The sequence below is a fragment of the Petromyzon marinus genome, chromosome 70, assembly GCF_048934315.1.
Source record: "Petromyzon marinus isolate PM22_M1 ecotype Great Lakes invasive population chromosome 70, UKy_Petmar_22M1.pri1.0, whole genome shotgun sequence".
NCBI classification, from domain to species: Eukaryota; Metazoa; Chordata; class Hyperoartia; order Petromyzontiformes; family Petromyzontidae; genus Petromyzon; species Petromyzon marinus.
In genome coordinates this window covers 662,237-684,972 of record NC_133736.1, presented here as the reverse complement: position 1 = coordinate 684,972, position 22,736 = coordinate 662,237, and the positions used below count along the sequence as shown (strand labels likewise).

The window sequence follows — 22,736 nt, the reverse complement described above, 5'->3', positions numbered from 1 at the left end:
TAAAAACCTCTGAATCTGACGTCGAACAACCTCGTCTAGAAGTAAAAACCTCTGAATCTGACGCCGAACAGCCTCGTCTAGAGGTAAAAACCTCTGAGTCTGACACCGTACAGCCTCGTCTAGAGGTAAAAACCTCTGAGTCTGACACCGAACAGCCTCGTCTAGAGGTAAAAACCTCTGAGTCTGACACCGAACAGCCTCGTCTAGAGGTAAAAACCTCTGAGTCTGACACCGAACAGCCTCGTCTAGAGGTAAAAACCTCTGAGTCTGACACCGAACAACCTCGTCTAGAGGTAAAAACCTCTGAGTCTGACACCGAACAACCTCGTCTAGAGGTAAAAACCTCTGAGTCTGACACCGAACAACCTCGTCTAGAGGTAAAAACCTCTGAGTCTGACGCCGAACAGCCTCGTCTAGAGGTAAAAACCTCTGAGTCTGACACCGAACAACCTCGTCTAAAAGTAAAAACCTCTGAATCTGACGTCGAACAACCTCGTCTAGAAGTAAAAACCTCTGAATCTGACGCCGAACAGCCTCGTCTAGAGGTAAAAACCTCTGAGTCTGACACCGTACAGCCTCGTCTAGAGGTAAAACCTCTGAGTCTGACACCGAACAGCCTCGTCTAGAGGTAAAAACCTCTGAGTCTGACACCGAACAGCCTCGTCTAGAGGTAAAAACCTCTGAGTCTGACACCGAATAACCTCGTCTAGAGGTAAAACCCTCTGACTCTGACACCGAACAACCTCGTCTAGAGGTAAAAACCTCTGACTCTGACACCGAATAACCTCGTCTAGAGGTAAAAACCTTTGACTCTGACACCGAACAACCTCGTCTAGAGGTAAAAACCTCTGACTCTGACACCGAACAACCTCGTCTAGAGGTAAAAACCTCTGACTCTGACACCGAATAACCTCGTCTAGAGGTAAAAACCTTTGAGTCTGACGTCGAACAGCCTCGTCTAGAGGTAAAAACCTCTGAGTCTGACACCGAATAACATCGTCTAGAGGTAAAAACCTTTGAGTCTGACGTCGAACAGCCTCGTCTAGAGGTAAAAACCTCTGAGTCTGACACCGAACAACCTCGTCTAGATGTAAAAACCTCTGAGTCTGACACCAAACAACCTCGTCTAGAGGTAAAAACCTCTGAATCTGACGCGGAACAGCCTCGTCTAGAGGTAAAAACCTCTGAGTCTGACGCCAAACAGCCTCGTCTAGAGGGAAAAAACCTCTGAGTCTGACGCCGAACAGCCTCGTCTAGAGGGAAAAAAAACCTCTGAGTCTGGCACCGAACAACCTCGTCTAGAGGTAAAAACTTCTGATTCTGACACCGAACAACCTCGTCTAGAGGTAAAAACCTCTGAGCCTGACACCGAACAACCTCGTCTAGAGGTAAAAAAACCTCTGAGTCTGACGCCGAAGAGCCTCGTCTAGAGGTAAAAACCTCTGAGTCTGACACCGAACAACCTCGTCTAGAAGTAAAAACCTCTGAATCTGACGTCGAACAACCTCGTCTAGAAGTAAAAACCTCTGAATCTGACGCCGAACAGCCTCGTCTAGAGGTAAAAACCTCTGAGTCTGACACCGTACAGCCTCGTCTGGAGGTAAAAACCTCTGAGTCTGACACCGAACAGCCTCGTCTAGAGGTAAAAACCTCTGAGTCTGACACCGAACAGCCTCGTCTAGAGGTAAAAACCTCTGACTCTGACACCGAATAACCTCGTCTACAGGTAAAAACCTCTGACTCTGACACCGAACAACCTCGTCTAGAGGTAAAAACCTCTGAGTCTGACACCGAACAGCCTCGTCTAGAGGTAAAAACCTCTGAGTCTGACACCGAACAGCCTCGTTTAGAGGTAAAAACCTCTGAGTCTGACACCGAACAACCTCGTCTAGAGGTAAAAACCTCTTGAGTCTGACGCCGAACAACCTTGTCTAGAGGTAAAAACCTCTGAGTCTGACACCGAACAACCTCGTCTAGATGTAAAAACCTCTGAGTCTGACACCGAACAACCTCGTCTAGAGGTAAAAACCTCTGAATCTGACGCGGAACAGCCTCGTCTAGAGGTAAAAACCTCTGAGTCTTACGCCGAACAGCCTCGTCTAGAGGGAAAAAAACCTCTGAGTCTGACGCCGAAAAGCCTCGTCTAGAGGGAAAAAACCTCTCAGTCTGGCACCGAACAACCTCGTCTAGAGGTAAAAACCTCTGAGTCTGACACCGAACAACCTCGTCTAGAGGTAAAAACCTCTGAGTCTGACACCGAACAACCTCGTCTAGAGGTAAAAAACCTCTGAGTCTGACACCGAACAACCTCGTCTAGAGGTAAAAACCTCTGAGTCTGACGCCGAACAGCCTCGTCTAGAGGTAAAAACCTCTGAGTCTGACACCGAACAACCTCGTCTAGAAGTAAAAACCTCTGAATCTGACGTCGAACAACCTCGACTAGAAGTAAAAACCTCTGAATCTGACGCCGAACAGCCTCGTCTAGATGTAAAAACCTCTGAGTCTGACACCGTACAGCCTCGTCTAGAGGTAAAAACCTCTGAGTCTGACACCGAACAGCCTCGTCTAGAGGTAAAAACCTCTGAGTCTGACACCGAACAACCTCGTCTAGATGTAAAAACCTCTGAGTCTGACACCGAACAACCTCGTCTAGAGGTAAAAACCTCTGAATCTGACGCGGAACAGCCTCGTCTAGAGGTAAAAACCTCTGAGTCTGACGCCGAACAGCCTCGTCTAGAGGGAAAAAACCTCTGAGTCTGACGCCGAAAAGCCTCGTCTAGAGGGAAAAAACCTCTCAGTCTGGCACCGAACAACCTCGTCTAGAGGTAAAAACCTCTGAGTCTGACACCGAACAACCTCGTCTAGAGGTAAAAACCTCTGAGTCTGACACCGAACAACCTCGTCTAGAGGTAAAAAAACCTCTGAGTCTGACACCGAAGAACCTCGTCTAGAGGTAAAAACCTCTGAGTCTGACGCCGAACAGCCTCGTCTAGAGGTAAAAACCTCTGAGTCTGACACCGAACAACCTCGTCTAGAAGTAAAAACCTCTGAATCTGACGTCGAACAACCTCGACTAGAAGTAAAAACCTCTGAATCTGACGCCGAACAGCCTCGTCTAGAGGTAAAAACCTCTGAGTCTGACACCGTACAGCCTCGTCTAGAGGTAAAAACCTCTGAGTCTGACACCGAACAGCCTCGTCTAGAGGTAAAAACCTCTGAGTCTGACACCGAACAGCCTCGTCTAGAGGTAAAAACCTCTGAGTCTGACACCGAATAACCTCGTCTAGAGGTAAAACCCTCTGACACCGAACAACCTCGTCTAGAGGTAAAAACCTCTGAGTCTGACACCGAATAACATCGTCTAGAGGTAAAAACCTCTGAGTCTGACACCAAACAGCCTCGTCTAGAGGTAAAAACCTCTGACTCTGACACCGAATAACCTCGTCTAGAGGTAAAAACCTCTGACTCTGACACAGAACAACCTCGTCTAGAGGTAAAAACCTCTGAGTCTGACACCGAATAACATCGTCTAGAGGTAAAAACCTTTGAGTCTGACGTCGAACAGCCTCGTCTAGAGGGAAAAAACCTCTGAGTCTGACGCCGAACAGCCTCGTCTAGAGGGAAAAAACCTCTCAGTCTGGAACCGAACAACCTCGTCTAGAGGTAAAAACCTCTGAGTCTGGCCCCGATCAGCTTCGTCTACAGGTAAAAACCTCTGAGTCTGACACCGAATAACATCGTCTAGAGGTAAAAACCTCTGAGTCTGACACCGAATAACATCGTCTAGAGGTAAAAACCTTTGAGTCTGACGTCGAACAGCCTCGTCTAGAGGGAAAAAACCTCTGAGTCTGACGCCGAACAGCCTCGTCTAGAGGGAAAAAACCTCTCAGTCTGGAACCGAACAACCTCGTCTAGAGGTAAAAACCTCTGAGTCTGGCCCCGATCAGCTTCGTCTACAGGTAAAAACCTCTGAGTCTGACGTCGAACAACCTCGTCTAGAGGTAAAAACCTCTGAATCTGACGCCGAACAGCTTCGTCTAGAGGTAAAAACCTCTGAGTCTGACACCAAACAGCCTCGTCTAGAGGTAAAAAACCTCTGAGTCTGACGCCGAACAACCTCGTCTAGAGGTAAAAACCTCTGAGTCTGACACCGAACAGCCTCGTCTAGAGGTAAAAACCTCTGAGTCTGACACCGAACAGCCTCGTCTAGAGGTAAAAACCTCTGAGACTGACACCGAACAACCTCGTCTAGAGGTAAAAAACCTCTGAGTCTGACACCGAACAACCTCGTCTAGAGGTAAAAACCTCTGAGTCTGACGCCGAACAGCCTCGTCTAGAGGTAAAAACCTCTGAGTCTGACACCGAAGAACCTCGTCTAGAAGTAAAAACCTCTGAATCTGACGTCGAACAACCTCGTCTAGAAGTAAAAACCTCTGAATCTGACGCCGAACAGCCTCGTCTAGAGGTAAAAACCTCTGAGTCTGACACCGTACAGCCTCGTCTAGAGGTAAAAACCTCTGAGTCTGACACCGAACAGCCTCGTCTAGAGGTAAAAACCTCTGAGTCTGACACCGAACAGCCTCGTCTAGAGGTAAAAACCTCTGAGTCTGACACCGAATAACCTCGTCTAGAGGTAAAAACCTCTGACTCTGACACCGAACAACCTCGTCTAGAGGTAAAAACCTCTGAGTCTGACACCGAACAGCCTCGTCTAGAGGTAAAAACCTCTGAGTCTGACACCGAACAGCCTCGTTTAGAGGTAAAAACCTCTGAGTCTGACACCGAACAACCTCGTCTAGAGGTAAAAACCTCTTGAGTCTGACGCCGAACAACCTTGTCTAGAGGTAAAAACCTCTGAGTCTGACACCGAACAACCTCGTCTAGATGTAAAAACCTCTGAGTCTGACACCGAACAACCTCGTCTAGAGGTAAAAACCTCTGAATCTGACGCGGAACAGCCTCGTCTAGAGGTAAAAACCTCTGAGTCTGACGCCGAACAGCCTCGTCTAGAGGGAAAAAAACCTCTGAGTCTGACGCCGAAAAGCCTCGTCTAGAGGGAAAAAACCTCTCAGTCTGGCACCGAACAACCTCGTCTAGAGGTAAAAACCTCTGAGTCTGACACCGAACAACCTCGTCTAGAGGTAAAAACCTCTGAGTCTGACACCGAACAACCTCGTCTAGAGGTAAAAAACCTCTGAGTCTGACACCGAACAACCTCGTCTAGAAGTAAAAACCTCTGAGTCTGACGCCGAACAGCCTCGTCTAGAGGTAAAAACCTCTGAGTCTGACACCGAACAACCTCGTCTAGAAGTAAAAACCTCTGAATCTGACGTCGAACAACCTCGACTAGAAGTAAAAACCTCTGAATCTGACGCCGAACAGCCTCGTCTAGATGTAAAAACCTCTGAGTCTGACACCGTACAGCCTCGTCTAGAGGTAAAAACCTCTGAGTCTGACACCGAACAGCCTCGTCTAGAGGTAAAAACCTCTGAGTCTGACACCGAACAACCTCGTCTAGATGTAAAAACCTCTGAGTCTGACACCGAACAACCTCGTCTAGAGGTAAAAACCTCTGAATCTGACGCGGAACAGCCTCGTCTAGAGGTAAAAACCTCTGAGTCTGACGCCGAACAGCCTCGTCTAGAGGGAAAAAACCTCTGAGTCTGACGCCGAAAAGCCTCGTCTAGAGGGAAAAAACCTCTCAGTCTGGCACCGAACAACCTCGTCTAGAGGTAAAAACCTCTGAGTCTGACACCGAACAACCTCGTCTAGAGGTAAAAACCTCTGAGTCTGACACCGAACAACCTCGTCTAGAGGTAAAAAAACCTCTGAGTCTGACACCGAAGAACCTCGTCTAGAGGTAAAAACCTCTGAGTCTGACGCCGAACAGCCTCGTCTAGAGGTAAAAACCTCTGAGTCTGACACCGAACAACCTCGTCTAGAAGTAAAAACCTCTGAATCTGACGTCGAACAACCTCGACTAGAAGTAAAAACCTCTGAATCTGACGCCGAACAGCCTCGTCTAGAGGTAAAAACCTCTGAGTCTGACACCGTACAGCCTCGTCTAGAGGTAAAAACCTCTGAGTCTGACACCGAACAGCCTCGTCTAGAGGTAAAAACCTCTGAGTCTGACACCGAACAGCCTCGTCTAGAGGTAAAAACCTCTGAGTCTGACACCGAATAACCTCGTCTAGAGGTAAAACCCTCTGACACCGAACAACCTCGTCTAGAGGTAAAAACCTCTGAGTCTGACACCGAATAACATCGTCTAGAGGTAAAAACCTCTGAGTCTGACACCAAACAGCCTCGTCTAGAGGTAAAAACCTCTGACTCTGACACCGAATAACCTCGTCTAGAGGTAAAAACCTCTGACTCTGACACAGAACAACCTCGTCTAGAGGTAAAAACCTCTGAGTCTGACACCGAATAACATCGTCTAGAGGTAAAAACCTTTGAGTCTGACGTCGAACAGCCTCGTCTAGAGGGAAAAAACCTCTGAGTCTGACGCCGAACAGCCTCGTCTAGAGGGAAAAAACCTCTCAGTCTGGAACCGAACAACCTCGTCTAGAGGTAAAAACCTCTGAGTCTGGCCCCGATCAGCTTCGTCTACAGGTAAAAACCTCTGAGTCTGACACCGAATAACATCGTCTAGAGGTAAAAACCTCTGAGTCTGACACCGAATAACATCGTCTAGAGGTAAAAACCTTTGAGTCTGACGTCGAACAGCCTCGTCTAGAGGGAAAAAAACCTCTGAGTCTGACGCCGAACAGCCTCGTCTAGAGGGAAAAAACCTCTCAGTCTGGAACCGAACAACCTCGTCTAGAGGTAAAAACCTCTGAGTCTGGCCCCGATCAGCTTCGTCTACAGGTAAAAACCTCTGAGTCTGACGTCGAACAACCTCGTCTAGAGGTAAAAACCTCTGAATCTGACGCCGAACGGCTTCGTCTAGAGGTAAAAACCTCTGAGTCTGACACCAAACAGCCTCGTCTAGAGGTAAAAAACCTCTGAGTCTGACGCCGAACAACCTCGTCTAGAGGTAAAAACCTCTGAGTCTGACACCGAACAGCCTCGTCTAGAGGTAAAAACCTCTGAGTCTGACACCGAACAGCCTCGTCTAGAGGTAAAAACCTCTGAGACTGACACCGAACAACCTCGTCTAGAGGTAAAAAACCTCTGAGTCTGACACCGAACAACCTCGTCTAGAGGTAAAAACCTCTGAGTCTGACGCCGAACAGCCTCGTCTAGAGGTAAAAACCTCTGAGTCTGACACCGAACAACCTCGTCTAGAAGTAAAAACCTCTGAATCTGACGTCGAACAACCTCGTCTAGAAGTAAAAACCTCTGAATCTGACGCCGAACAGCCTCGTCTAGAGGTAAAAACCTCTGAGTCTGACACCGTACAGCCTCGTCTAGAGGTAAAAACCTCTGAGTCTGACACCGAACAGCCTCGTCTAGAGGTAAAAACCTCTGAGTCTGACACCGAACAGCCTCGTCTAGAGGTAAAAACCTCTGAGTCTGACACCGAATAACCTCGTCTAGAGGTAAAAACCTCTGACTCTGACACCGAACAACCTCGTCTAGAGGTAAAAACCTCTGAGTCTGACACCGAACAGCCTCGTCTAGAGGTAAAAACCTCTTGAGTCTGACGCCGAACAACCTTGTCTAGAGGTAAAAACCTCTGAGTCTGACACCGAACAACCTCGTCTAGATGTAAAAACCTCTGAGTCTGACACCGAACAACCTCGTCTAGAGGTAAAAACCTCTGAATCTGACGCGGAACAGCCTCGTCTAGAGGTAAAAACCTCTGAGTCTGACGCCGAACAGCCTCGTCTAGAGGGAAAAAAACCTCTGAGTCTGACGCCGAAAAGCCTCGTCTAGAGGGAAAAAACCTCTCAGTCTGGCACCGAACAACCTCGTCTAGAGGTAAAAACCTCTGAGTCTGACACCGAACAACCTCGTCTAGAGGTAAAAACCTCTGAGTCTGACACCGAACAACCTCGTCTAGAGGTAAAAAACCTCTGAGTCTGACAACGAACAACCTCGTCTAGAGGTAAAAACCTCTGAGTCTGACGCCGAACAGCCTCGTCTAGAGGTAAAAACCTCTGAGTCTGACACCGAACAACCTCGTCTAGAAGTAAAAACCTCTGAATCTGACGTCGAACAACCTCGACTAGAAGTAAAAACCTCTGAATCTGACGCCGAACAGCCTCGTCTAGATGTAAAAACCTCTGAGTCTGACACCGTACAGCCTCGTCTAGAGGTAAAAACCTCTGAGTCTGACACCGAACAGCCTCGTCTAGAGGTAAAAACCTCTGAGTCTGACACCGAACAACCTCGTCTAGATGTAAAAACCTCTGAGTCTGACACCGAACAACCTCGTCTAGAGGTAAAAACCTCTGAATCTGACGCGGAACAGCCTCGTCTAGAGGTAAAAACCTCTGAGTCTGACGCCGAACAGCCTCGTCTAGAGGGAAAAAACCTCTGAGTCTGACGCCGAACAGCCTCGTCTAGAGGGAAAAAAACCTCTGAGTCTGGCACCGAACAACCTCGTCTAGAGGTAAAAACTTCTGATTCTGACACCGAACAACCTCGTCTAGAGGTAAAAACCTCTGAGCCTGACACCGAACAACCTCGTCTAGAGGTAAAAAAACCTCTGAGTCTGACGCCGAAGAGCCTCGTCTAGAGGTAAAAACCTCTGAGTCTGACACCGAACAACCTCGTCTAGAAGTAAAAACCTCTGAATCTGACGTCGAACAACCTCGTCTAGAAGTAAAAACCTCTGATTCTGACGCCGAACAGCCTCGTCTAGAGGTAAAAACCTCTGAGTCTGACACCGTACAGCCTCGTCTAGAGGTAAAAACCTCTGAGTCTGACACCGAACAGCCTCGTCTAGAGGTAAAAACCTCTGAGTCTGACACCGAACAGCCTCGTCTAGAGGTAAAAACCTCTGACTCTGACACCGAATAACCTCGTCTAGAGGTAAAAACCTCTGACTCTGACACCGAACAACCTCGTCTAGAGGTAAAAACCTCTGAGTCTGACACCGAACAGCCTCGTCTAGAGGTAAAAACCTCTGAGTCTGACACCGAACAGCCTCGTTTAGAGGTAAAAACCTCTGAGTCTGACACCGAACAACCTCGTCTAGAGGTAAAAACCTCTTGAGTCTGACGCCGAACAACCTTGTCTAGAGGTAAAAACCTCTGAGTCTGACACCGAACAACCTCGTCTAGATGTAAAAACCTCTGAGTCTGACACCGAACAACCTCGTCTAGAGGTAAAAACCTCTGAATCTGACGCGGAACAGCCTCGTCTAGAGGTAAAAACCTCTGAGTCTGACGCCGAACAGCCTCGTCTAGAGGGAAAAAAACCTCTGAGTCTGACGCCGAAAAGCCTCGTCTAGAGGGAAAAAACCTCTCAGTCTGGCACCGAACAACCTCGTCTAGAGGTAAAAACCTCTGAGTCTGACACCGAACAACCTCGTCTAGAGGTAAAAACCTCTGAGTCTGACACCGAACAACCTCGTCTAGAGGTAAAAAACCTCTGAGTCTGACACCGAACAACCTCGTCTAGAGGTAAAAACCTCTGAGTCTGACGCCGAACAGCCTCGTCTAGAGGTAAAAACCTCTGAGTCTGACACCGAACAACCTCGTCTAGAAGTAAAAACCTCTGAATCTGACGTCGAACAACCTCGACTAGAAGTAAAAACCTCTGAATCTGACGCCGAACAGCCTCGTCTAGAGGGAAAAAAACCTCTGAGTCTGACGCCGAAAAGCCTCGTCTAGAGGGAAAAAACCTCTCAGTCTGGCACCGAACAACCTCGTCTAGAGGTAAAAACCTCTGAGTCTGACACCGAACAACCTCGTCTAGAGGTAAAAACCTCTGAGTCTGACACCGAACAACCTCGTCTAGAGGTAAAAAACCTCTGAGTCTGACACCGAACAACCTCGTCTAGAGGTAAAAACCTCTGAGTCTGACGCCGAACAGCCTCGTCTAGAGGTAAAAACCTCTGAGTCTGACACCGAACAACCTCGTCTAGAAGTAAAAACCTCTGAATCTGACGTCGAACAACCTCGACTAGAAGTAAAAACCTCTGAGTCTGACACCGAACAACCTCGTCTAGAAGTAAAAACCTCTGAATCTGACGTCGAACAACCTCGACTAGAAGTAAAAACCTCTGAGTCTGACACCGAACAACCTCGTCTAGAGGTAAAAACCTCTGAGTCTGACACCGAACAGCCTCGTCTAGAGGTAAAAACCTCTGAGTCTGACACCGAATAACCTCGTCTAGAGGTAAAACCCTCTGACACCGAACAAACCTCGTCTAGAGGTAAAAACCTCTGAGTCTGACACCGAATAACATCGTCTGGAGGTAAAAACCTCTGAGTCTGACACCAAACAGCCTCGTCTAGAGGTAAAAACCTCTGACTCTGACACCGAATAACCTCGTCTAGAGGTAAAAACCTCTGACTCTGACACAGAACAACCTCGTCTAGAGGTAAAAACCTCTGAGTCTGACACCGAATAACATCGTCTAGAGGTAAAAACCTTTGAGTCTGACGTCGAACAGCCTCGTCTAGAGGGAAAAAACCTCTGAGTCTGACGCCGAACAGCCTCGTCTAGAGGGAAAAAACCTCTCAGTCTGGAACCGAACAACCTCGTCTAGAGGTAAAAACCTCTGAGTCTGGCCCCGATCAGCTTCGTCTACAGGTAAAAACCTCTGAGTCTGACACCGAATAACATCGTCTAGAGGTAAAAACCTCTGAGTCTGACACCGAATAACATCGTCTAGAGGTAAAAACCTTTGAGTCTGACGTCGAACAGCCTCGTCTAGAGGGAAAAAACCTCTGAGTCTGACGCCGAACAGCCTCGTCTAGAGGGAAAAAACCTCTCAGTCTGGAACCGAACAACCTCGTCTAGAGGTAAAAACCTCTGAGTCTGGCCCCGATCAGCTTCGTCTACAGGTAAAAACCTCTGAGTCTGACGTCGAACAACCTCGTCTAGAGGTAAAAACCTCTGAATCTGACGCCGAACAGCTTCGTCTAGAGGTAAAAACCTCTGAGTCTGACACCAAACAGCCTCGTCTAGAGGTAAAAAACCTCTGAGTCTGACGCCGAACAACCTCGTCTAGAGGTAAAAACCTCTGAGTCTGACACCGAACAGCCTCGTCTAGAGGTAAAAACCTCTGAGTCTGACACCGAACAGCCTCGTCTAGAGGTAAAAACCTCTGAGACTGACACCGAACAACCTCGTCTAGAGGTAAAAAACCTCTGAGTCTGACGCCGAACAGCCTCGTCTAGAGGTAAAAACCTCTGAGTCTGACACCGAACAACCTCGTCTAGAAGTAAAAACCTCTGAATCTGACGTCGAACAACCTCGTCTAGAAGTAAAAACCTCTGAATCTGACGCCGAACAGCCTCGTCTAGAGGTAAAAACCTCTGAGTCTGACACCGTACAGCCTCGTCTAGAGGTAAAAACCTCTGAGTCTGACACCGAACAGCCTCGTCTAGAGGTAAAAACCTCTGAGTCTGACACCGAACAGCCTCGTCTAGAGGTAAAAACCTCTGAGTCTGACACCGAATAACCTCGTCTAGAGGTAAAAAACCTCTGACTCTGACACCGAACAACCTCGTCTAGAGGTAAAAACCTCTGAGTCTGACACCGAACAGCCTCGTCTAGAGGTAAAAAACCTCTGAGTCTGACACCGAACAACCTCGTCTAGAGGTAAAAACCTCTGAGTCTGACGCCGAACAGCCTCGTCTAGAGGTAAAAACCTCTGAGTCTGACACCGAACAACCTCGTCTAGAAGTAAAAACCTCTGAATCTGACGTCGAACAACCTCGTCTAGAAGTAAAAACCTCTGAATCTGACGCCGAACAGCCTCGTCTAGAGGTAAAAACCTCTGAGTCTGACACCGTACAGCCTCGTCTAGAGGTAAAAACCTCTGAGTCTGACACCGAACAGCCTCGTCTAGAGGTAAAAACCTCTGAGTCTGACACCGAACAGCCTCGTCTAGAGGTAAAAACCTCTGAGTCTGACACCGAACAGCCTCGTCTAGAGGTAAAAACCTCTGAGTCTGACACCGAACAACCTCGTCTAGAGGTAAAAACCTCTGAGTCTGACACCGAACAACCTCGTCTAGAGGTAAAAACCTCTGAGTCTGACACCGAACAACCTCGTCTAGAGGTAAAAACCTCTGAGTCTGACGCCGAACAGCCTCGTCTAGAGGTAAAAACCTCTGAGTCTGACACCGAACAACCTCGTCTAAAAGTAAAAACCTCTGAATCTGACGTCGAACAACCTCGTCTAGAAGTAAAAACCTCTGAATCTGACGCCGAACAGCCTCGTCTAGAGGTAAAAACCTCTGAGTCTGACACCGTACAGCCTCGTCTAGAGGTAAAACCTCTGAGTCTGACACCGAACAGCCTCGTCTAGAGGTAAAAACCTCTGAGTCTGACACCGAACAGCCTCGTCTAGAGGTAAAAACCTCTGAGTCTGACACCGAATAACCTCGTCTAGAGGTAAAACCCTCTGACTCTGACACCGAACAACCTCGTCTAGAGGTAAAAACCTCTGACTCTGACACCGAATAACCTCGTCTAGAGGTAAAAACCTTTGACTCTGACACCGAACAACCTCGTCTAGAGGTAAAAACCTCTGACTCTGACACCGAACAACCTCGTCTAGAGGTAAAAACCTCTGACTCTGACACCGAATAACCTCGTCTAGAGGTAAAAACCTTTGAGTCTGACGTCGAACAGCCTCGTCTAGAGGTAAAAACCTCTGAGTCTGACACCGAATAACATCGTCTAGAGGTAAAAACCTTTGAGTCTGACGTCGAACAGCCTCGTCTAGAGGTAAAAACCTCTGAGTCTGACACCGAACAACCTCGTCTAGATGTAAAAACCTCTGAGTCTGACACCAAACAACCTCGTCTAGAGGTAAAAACCTCTGAATCTGACGCGGAACAGCCTCGTCTAGAGGTAAAAACCTCTGAGTCTGACGCCAAACAGCCTCGTCTAGAGGGAAAAAACCTCTGAGTCTGACGCCGAACAGCCTCGTCTAGAGGGAAAAAAAACCTCTGAGTCTGGCACCGAACAACCTCGTCTAGAGGTAAAAACTTCTGATTCTGACACCGAACAACCTCGTCTAGAGGTAAAAACCTCTGAGCCTGACACCGAACAACCTCGTCTAGAGGTAAAAAAACCTCTGAGTCTGACGCCGAAGAGCCTCGTCTAGAGGTAAAAACCTCTGAGTCTGACACCGAACAACCTCGTCTAGAAGTAAAAACCTCTGAATCTGACGTCGAACAACCTCGTCTAGAAGTAAAAACCTCTGAATCTGACGCCGAACAGCCTCGTCTAGAGGTAAAAACCTCTGAGTCTGACACCGTACAGCCTCGTCTGGAGGTAAAAACCTCTGAGTCTGACACCGAACAGCCTCGTCTAGAGGTAAAAACCTCTGAGTCTGACACCGAACAGCCTCGTCTAGAGGTAAAAACCTCTGACTCTGACACCGAATAACCTCGTCTACAGGTAAAAACCTCTGAGTCTGACACCGAACAACCTCGTCTAGAGGTAAAAAACCTCTGAGTCTGACACCGAACAACCTCGTCTAGAGGTAAAAACCTCTGAGTCTGACGCCGAACAGCCTCGTCTAGAGGTAAAAACCTCTGAGTCTGACACCGAACAACCTCGTCTAGAAGTAAAAACCTCTGAATCTGACGTCGAACAACCTCGACTAGAAGTAAAAACCTCTGAGTCTGACACCGAACAACCTCGTCTAGAAGTAAAAACCTCTGAATCTGACGTCGAACAACCTCGACTAGAAGTAAAAACCTCTGAGTCTGACACCGAACAACCTCGTCTAGAGGTAAAAACCTCTGAGTCTGACACCGAACAGCCTCGTCTAGAGGTAAAAACCTCTGAGTCTGACACCGAATAACCTCGTCTAGAGGTAAAACCCTCTGACACCGAACAAACCTCGTCTAGAGGTAAAAACCTCTGAGTCTGACACCGAATAACATCGTCTGGAGGTAAAAACCTCTGAGTCTGACACCAAACAGCCTCGTCTAGAGGTAAAAACCTCTGACTCTGACACCGAATAACCTCGTCTAGAGGTAAAAACCTCTGACTCTGACACAGAACAACCTCGTCTAGAGGTAAAAACCTCTGAGTCTGACACCGAATAACATCGTCTAGAGGTAAAAACCTTTGAGTCTGACGTCGAACAGCCTCGTCTAGAGGGAAAAAACCTCTGAGTCTGACGCCGAACAGCCTCGTCTAGAGGGAAAAAACCTCTCAGTCTGGAACCGAACAACCTCGTCTAGAGGTAAAAACCTCTGAGTCTGGCCCCGATCAGCTTCGTCTACAGGTAAAAACCTCTGAGTCTGACACCGAATAACATCGTCTAGAGGTAAAAACCTCTGAGTCTGACACCGAATAACATCGTCTAGAGGTAAAAACCTTTGAGTCTGACGTCGAACAGCCTCGTCTAGAGGGAAAAAACCTCTGAGTCTGACGCCGAACAGCCTCGTCTAGAGGGAAAAAACCTCTCAGTCTGGAACCGAACAACCTCGTCTAGAGGTAAAAACCTCTGAGTCTGGCCCCGATCAGCTTCGTCTACAGGTAAAAACCTCTGAGTCTGACGTCGAACAACCTCGTCTAGAGGTAAAAACCTCTGAATCTGACGCCGAACAGCTTCGTCTAGAGGTAAAAACCTCTGAGTCTGACACCAAACAGCCTCGTCTAGAGGTAAAAAACCTCTGAGTCTGACGCCGAACAACCTCGTCTAGAGGTAAAAACCTCTGAGTCTGACACCGAACAGCCTCGTCTAGAGGTAAAAACCTCTGAGTCTGACACCGAACAGCCTCGTCTAGAGGTAAAAACCTCTGAGACTGACACCGAACAACCTCGTCTAGAGGTAAAAAACCTCTGAGTCTGACGCCGAACAGCCTCGTCTAGAGGTAAAAACCTCTGAGTCTGACACCGAACAACCTCGTCTAGAAGTAAAAACCTCTGAATCTGACGTCGAACAACCTCGTCTAGAAGTAAAAACCTCTGAATCTGACGCCGAACAGCCTCGTCTAGAGGTAAAAACCTCTGAGTCTGACACCGTACAGCCTCGTCTAGAGGTAAAAACCTCTGAGTCTGACACCGAACAGCCTCGTCTAGAGGTAAAAACCTCTGAGTCTGACACCGAACAGCCTCGTCTAGAGGTAAAAACCTCTGAGTCTGACACCGAATAACCTCGTCTAGAGGTAAAAAACCTCTGACTCTGACACCGAACAACCTCGTCTAGAGGTAAAAACCTCTGAGTCTGACACCGAACAGCCTCGTCTAGAGGTAAAAAACCTCTGAGTCTGACACCGAACAACCTCGTCTAGAGGTAAAAACCTCTGAGTCTGACGCCGAACAGCCTCGTCTAGAGGTAAAAACCTCTGAGTCTGACACCGAACAACCTCGTCTAGAAGTAAAAACCTCTGAATCTGACGTCGAACAACCTCGTCTAGAAGTAAAAACCTCTGAATCTGACGCCGAACAGCCTCGTCTAGAGGTAAAAACCTCTGAGTCTGACACCGTACAGCCTCGTCTAGAGGTAAAAACCTCTGAGTCTGACACCGAACAGCCTCGTCTAGAGGTAAAAACCTCTGAGTCTGACACCGAACAGCCTCGTCTAGAGGTAAAAACCTCTGAGTCTGACACCGAACAGCCTCGTCTAGAGGTAAAAACCTCTGAGTCTGACACCGAACAACCTCGTCTAGAGGTAAAAACCTCTGAGTCTGACACCGAACAACCTCGTCTAGAGGTAAAAACCTCTGAGTCTGACACCGAACAACCTCGTCTAGAGGTAAAAACCTCTGAGTCTGACGCCGAACAGCCTCGTCTAGAGGTAAAAACCTCTGAGTCTGACACCGAACAACCTCGTCTAAAAGTAAAAACCTCTGAATCTGACGTCGAACAACCTCGTCTAGAAGTAAAAACCTCTGAATCTGACGCCGAACAGCCTCGTCTAGAGGTAAAAACCTCTGAGTCTGACACCGTACAGCCTCGTCTAGAGGTAAAACCTCTGAGTCTGACACCGAACAGCCTCGTCTAGAGGTAAAAACCTCTGAGTCTGACACCGAACAGCCTCGTCTAGAGGTAAAAACCTCTGAGTCTGACACCGAATAACCTCGTCTAGAGGTAAAACCCTCTGACTCTGACACCGAACAACCTCGTCTAGAGGTAAAAACCTCTGACTCTGACACCGAATAACCTCGTCTAGAGGTAAAAACCTTTGACTCTGACACCGAACAACCTCGTCTAGAGGTAAAAACCTCTGACTCTGACACCGAACAACCTCGTCTAGAGGTAAAAACCTCTGACTCTGACACCGAATAACCTCGTCTAGAGGTAAAAACCTTTGAGTCTGACGTCGAACAGCCTCGTCTAGAGGTAAAAACCTCTGAGTCTGACACCGAATAACATCGTCTAGAGGTAAAAACCTTTGAGTCTGACGTCGAACAGCCTCGTCTAGAGGTAAAAACCTCTGAGTCTGACACCGAACAACCTCGTCTAGATGTAAAAACCTCTGAGTCTGACACCAAACAACCTCGTCTAGAGGTAAAAACCTCTGAATCTGACGCGGAACAGCCTCGTCTAGAGGTAAAAACCTCTGAGTCTGACGCCAAACAGCCTCGTCTAGAGGGAAAAAACCTCTGAGTCTGACGCCGAACAGCCTCGTCTAGAGGGAAAAAAAACCTCTGAGTCTGGCACCGAACAACCTCGTCTAGAGGTAAAAACTTCTGATTCTGACACCGAACAACCTCGTCTAGAGGTAAAAACCTCTGAGCCTGACACCGAACAACCTCGTCTAGAGGTAAAAAAACCTCTGAGTCTGACGCCGAAGAGCCTCGTCTAGAGGTAAAAACCTCTGAGTCTGACACCGAACAACCTCGTCTAGAAGTAAAAACCTCTGAATCTGACGTCGAACAACCTCGTCTAGAAGTAAAAACCTCTGAATCTGACGCCGAACAGCCTCGTCTAGAGGTAAAAACCTCTGAGTCTGACACCGTACAGCCTCGTCTGGAGGTAAAAACCTCTGAGTCTGACACCGAACAGCCTCGTCTAGAGGTAAAAACCTCTGAGTCTGACACCGAACAGCCTCGTCTAGAGGTAAAAACCTCTGACTCTGACACCGAATAACCTCGTCTACAGGTAAAAACCTCTGACTCTGACACCGAACAACCTCGTCTAGAGGTAAAAACCTCTGAGTCTGACACCGAACAGCCTCGTCTAGAGGTAAAAACCTCTGAGTCTGACACCGAACAGCCTCGTTTAGAGGTAAAAACCTCTGAGTCTGACACCGAACAACCTCGTCTAGAGGTAAAAACCTCTTGAGTCTGACGCCGAACAACCTTGTCTAGAGGTAAAAACCTCTGAGTCTGACACCGAACAACCTCGTCTAGATGTAAAAACCTCTGAGTCTGACACCGAACAACCTCGTCTAGAGGTAAAAACCTCTGAATCTGACGCGGAACAGCCTCGTCTAGAGGTAAAAACCTCTGAGTCTTACGCCGAACAGCCTCGTCTAGAGGGAAAAAAACCTCTGAGTCTGACGCCGAAAAGCCTCGTCTAGAGGGAAAAAACCTCTCAGTCTGGCACCGAACAACCTCGTCTAGAGGTAAAAACCTCTGAGTCTGACACCGAACAACCTCGTCTAGAGGTAAAAACCTCTGAGTCTGACACCGAACAACCTCGTCTAGAGGTAAAAAACCTCTGAGTCTGACACCGAACAACCTCGTCTAGAGGTAAAAACCTCTGAGTCTGACGCCGAACAGCCTCGTCTAGAGGTAAAAACCTCTGAGTCTGACACCGAACAACCTCGTCTAGAAGTAAAAACCTCTGAATCTGACGTCGAACAACCTCGACTAGAAGTAAAAACCTCTGAATCTGACGCCGAACAGCCTCGTCTAGATGTAAAAACCTCTGAGTCTGACACCGTACAGCCTCGTCTAGAGGTAAAAACCTCTGAGTCTGACACCGAACAGCCTCGTCTAGAGGTAAAAACCTCTGAGTCTGACACCGAACAACCTCGTCTAGATGTAAAAACCTCTGAGTCTGACACCGAACAACCTCGTCTAGAGGTAAAAACCTCTGAATCTGACGCGGAACAGCCTCGTCTAGAGGTAAAAACCTCTGAGTCTGACGCCGAACAGCCTCGTCTAGAGGGAAAAAACCTCTGAGTCTGACGCCGAAAAGCCTCGTCTAGAGGGAAAAAACCTCTCAGTCTGGCACCGAACAACCTCGTCTAGAGGTAAAAACCTCTGAGTCTGACACCGAACAACCTCGTCTAGAGGTAAAAACCTCTGAGTCTGACACCGAACAACCTCGTCTAGAGGTAAAAAAACCTCTGAGTCTGACACCGAAGAACCTCGTCTAGAGGTAAAAACCTCTGAGTCTGACGCCGAACAGCCTCGTCTAGAGGTAAAAACCTCTGAGTCTGACACCGAACAACCTCGTCTAGAAGTAAAAACCTCTGAATCTGACGTCGAACAACCTCGACTAGAAGTAAAAACCTCTGAATCTGACGCCGAACAGCCTCGTCTAGAGGTAAAAACCTCTGAGTCTGACACCGTACAGCCTCGTCTAGAGGTAAAAACCTCTGAGTCTGACACCGAACAGCCTCGTCTAGAGGTAAAAACCTCTGAGTCTGACACCGAACAGCCTCGTCTAGAGGTAAAAACCTCTGAGTCTGACACCGAATAACCTCGTCTAGAGGTAAAACCCTCTGACACCGAACAACCTCGTCTAGAGGTAAAAACCTCTGAGTCTGACACCGAATAACATCGTCTAGAGGTAAAAACCTCTGAGTCTGACACCAAACAGCCTCGTCTAGAGGTAAAAACCTCTGACTCTGACACCGAATAACCTCGTCTAGAGGTAAAAACCTCTGACTCTGACACAGAACAACCTCGTCTAGAGGTAAAAACCTCTGAGTCTGACACCGAATAACATCGTCTAGAGGTAAAAACCTTTGAGTCTGACGTCGAACAGCCTCGTCTAGAGGGAAAAAACCTCTGAGTCTGACGCCGAACAGCCTCGTCTAGAGGGAAAAAACCTCTCAGTCTGGAACCGAACAACCTCGTCTAGAGGTAAAAACCTCTGAGTCTGGCCCCGATCAGCTTCGTCTACAGGTAAAAACCTCTGAGTCTGACACCGAATAACATCGTCTAGAGGTAAAAACCTCTGAGTCTGACACCGAATAACATCGTCTAGAGGTAAAAACCTTTGAGTCTGACGTCGAACAGCCTCGTCTAGAGGGAAAAAACCTCTGAGTCTGACGCCGAACAGCCTCGTCTAGAGGGAAAAAACCTCTCAGTCTGGAACCGAACAACCTCGTCTAGAGGTAAAAACCTCTGAGTCTGGCCCCGATCAGCTTCGTCTACAGGTAAAAACCTCTGAGTCTGACGTCGAACAACCTCGTCTAGAGGTAAAAACCTCTGAATCTGACGCCGAACAGCTTCGTCTAGAGGTAAAAACCTCTGAGTCTGACACCAAACAGCCTCGTCTAGAGGTAAAAAACCTCTGAGTCTGACGCCGAACAACCTCGTCTAGAGGTAAAAACCTCTGAGTCTGACACCGAACAGCCTCGTCTAGAGGTAAAAACCTCTGAGTCTGACACCGAACAGCCTCGTCTAGAGGTAAAAACCTCTGAGACTGACACCGAACAACCTCGTCTAGAGGTAAAAAACCTCTGAGTCTGACACCGAACAACCTCGTCTAGAGGTAAAAACCTCTGAGTCTGACGCCGAACAGCCTCGTCTAGAGGTAAAAACCTCTGAGTCTGACACCGAACAACCTCGTCTAGAAGTAAAAACCTCTGAATCTGACGTCGAACAACCTCGTCTAGAAGTAAAAACCTCTGAATCTGACGCCGAACAGCCTCGTCTAGAGGTAAAAACCTCTGAGTCTGACACCGTACAGCCTCGTCTAGAGGTAAAAACCTCTGAGTCTGACACCGAACAGCCTCGTCTAGAGGTAAAAACCTCTGAGTCTGACACCGAACAGCCTCGTCTAGAGGTAAAAACCTCTGAGTCTGACACCGAATAACCTCGTCTAGAGGTAAAAACCTCTGACTCTGACACCGAACAACCTCGTCTAGAGGTAAAAACCTCTGAGTCTGACACCGAACAGCCTCGTCTAGAGGTAAAAACCTCTGAGTCTGACACCGAACAGCCTCGTTTAGAGGTAAAAACCTCTGAGTCTGACACCGAACAACCTCGTCTAGAGGTAAAAACCTCTTGAGTCTGACGCCGAACAACCTTGTCTAGAGGTAAAAACCTCTGAGTCTGACACCGAACAACCTCGTCTAGATGTAAAAACCTCTGAGTCTGACACCGAACAACCTCGTCTAGAGGTAAAAACCTCTGAATCTGACGCGGAACAGCCTCGTCTAGAGGTAAAAACCTCTGAGTCTGACGCCGAACAGCCTCGTCTAGAGGGAAAAAAACCTCTGAGTCTGACGCCGAAAAGCCTCGTCTAGAGGGAAAAAACCTCTCAGTCTGGCACCGAACAACCTCGTCTAGAGGTAAAAACCTCTGAGTCTGACACCGAACAACCTCGTCTAGAGGTAAAAACCTCTGAGTCTGACACCGAACAACCTCGTCTAGAGGTAAAAAACCTCTGAGTCTGACACCGAACAACCTCGTCTAGAAGTAAAAACCTCTGAGTCTGACGCCGAACAGCCTCGTCTAGAGGTAAAAACCTCTGAGTCTGACACCGAACAACCTCGTCTAGAAGTAAAAACCTCTGAATCTGACGTCGAACAACCTCGACTAGAAGTAAAAACCTCTGAATCTGACGCCGAACAGCCTCGTCTAGATGTAAAAACCTCTGAGTCTGACACCGTACAGCCTCGTCTAGAGGTAAAAACCTCTGAGTCTGACACCGAACAGCCTCGTCTAGAGGTAAAAACCTCTGAGTCTGACACCGAACAACCTCGTCTAGATGTAAAAACCTCTGAGTCTGACACCGAACAACCTCGTCTAGAGGTAAAAACCTCTGAATCTGACGCGGAACAGCCTCGTCTAGAGGTAAAAACCTCTGAGTCTGACGCCGAACAGCCTCGTCTAGAGGGAAAAAACCTCTGAGTCTGACGCCGAAAAGCCTCGTCTAGAGGGAAAAAACCTCTCAGTCTGGCACCGAACAACCTCGTCTAGAGGTAAAAACCTCTGAGTCTGACACCGAACAACCTCGTCTAGAGGTAAAAACCTCTGAGTCTGACACCGAACAACCTCGTCTAGAGGTAAAAAAACCTCTGAGTCTGACACCGAAGAACCTCGTCTAGAGGTAAAAACCTCTGAGTCTGACGCCGAACAGCCTCGTCTAGAGGTAAAAACCTCTGAGTCTGACACCGAACAACCTCGTCTAGAAGTAAAAACCTCTGAATCTGACGTCGAACAACCTCGACTAGAAGTAAAAACCTCTGAATCTGACGCCGAACAGCCTCGTCTAGAGGTAAAAACCTCTGAGTCTGACACCGTACAGCCTCGTCTAGAGGTAAAAACCTCTGAGTCTGACACCGAACAGCCTCGTCTAGAGGTAAAAACCTCTGAGTCTGACACCGAACAGCCTCGTCTAGAGGTAAAAACCTCTGAGTCTGACACCGAATAACCTCGTCTAGAGGTAAAACCCTCTGACACCGAACAACCTCGTCTAGAGGTAAAAACCTCTGAGTCTGACACCGAATAACATCGTCTAGAGGTAAAAACCTCTGAGTCTGACACCAAACAGCCTCGTCTAGAGGTAAAAACCTCTGACTCTGACACCGAATAACCTCGTCTAGAGGTAAAAACCTCTGACTCTGACACAGAACAACCTCGTCTAGAGGTAAAAACCTCTGAGTCTGACACCGAATAACATCGTCTAGAGGTAAAAACCTTTGAGTCTGACGTCGAACAGCCTCGTCTAGAGGGAAAAAACCTCTGAGTCTGACGCCGAACAGCCTCGTCTAGAGGGAAAAAACCTCTCAGTCTGGAACCGAACAACCTCGTCTAGAGGTAAAAACCTCTGAGTCTGGCCCCGATCAGCTTCGTCTACAGGTAAAAACCTCTGAGTCTGACACCGAATAACATCGTCTAGAGGTAAAAACCTCTGAGTCTGACACCGAATAACATCGTCTAGAGGTAAAAACCTTTGAGTCTGACGTCGAACAGCCTCGTCTAGAGGGAAAAAAACCTCTGAGTCTGACGCCGAACAGCCTCGTCTAGAGGGAAAAAACCTCTCAGTCTGGAACCGAACAACCTCGTCTAGAGGTAAAAACCTCTGAGTCTGGCCCCGATCAGCTTCGTCTACAGGTAAAAACCTCTGAGTCTGACGTCGAACAACCTCGTCTAGAGGTAAAAACCTCTGAATCTGACGCCGAACGGCTTCGTCTAGAGGTAAAAACCTCTGAGTCTGACACCAAACAGCCTCGTCTAGAGGTAAAAAACCTCTGAGTCTGACGCCGAACAACCTCGTCTAGAGGTAAAAACCTCTGAGTCTGACACCGAACAGCCTCGTCTAGAGGTAAAAACCTCTGAGTCTGACACCGAACAGCCTCGTCTAGAGGTAAAAACCTCTGAGACTGACACCGAACAACCTCGTCTAGAGGTAAAAAACCTCTGAGTCTGACACCGAACAACCTCGTCTAGAGGTAAAAACCTCTGAGTCTGACGCCGAACAGCCTCGTCTAGAGGTAAAAACCTCTGAGTCTGA

The 22,736-nt window shown here is 48.0% G+C and overlaps 1 protein-coding gene across 1 annotated transcript in view; it reads right to left on the bottom strand.

Annotated features, from left to right (window-relative positions):
* The window catches only part of LOC142906772 (uncharacterized), a 366,932-nt gene that overhangs the window by 209,042 nt on the left and 135,154 nt on the right, over positions 1–22,736 (bottom strand). Inside the window, exon 4 of the mRNA XM_076055238.1 lies at positions 1,609–2,313. Within this exon, the coding sequence (XP_075911353.1) occupies positions 1,609–2,313 (705 nt within the window). The remainder of the gene's footprint in view (positions 1–1,608; positions 2,314–22,736) is intronic.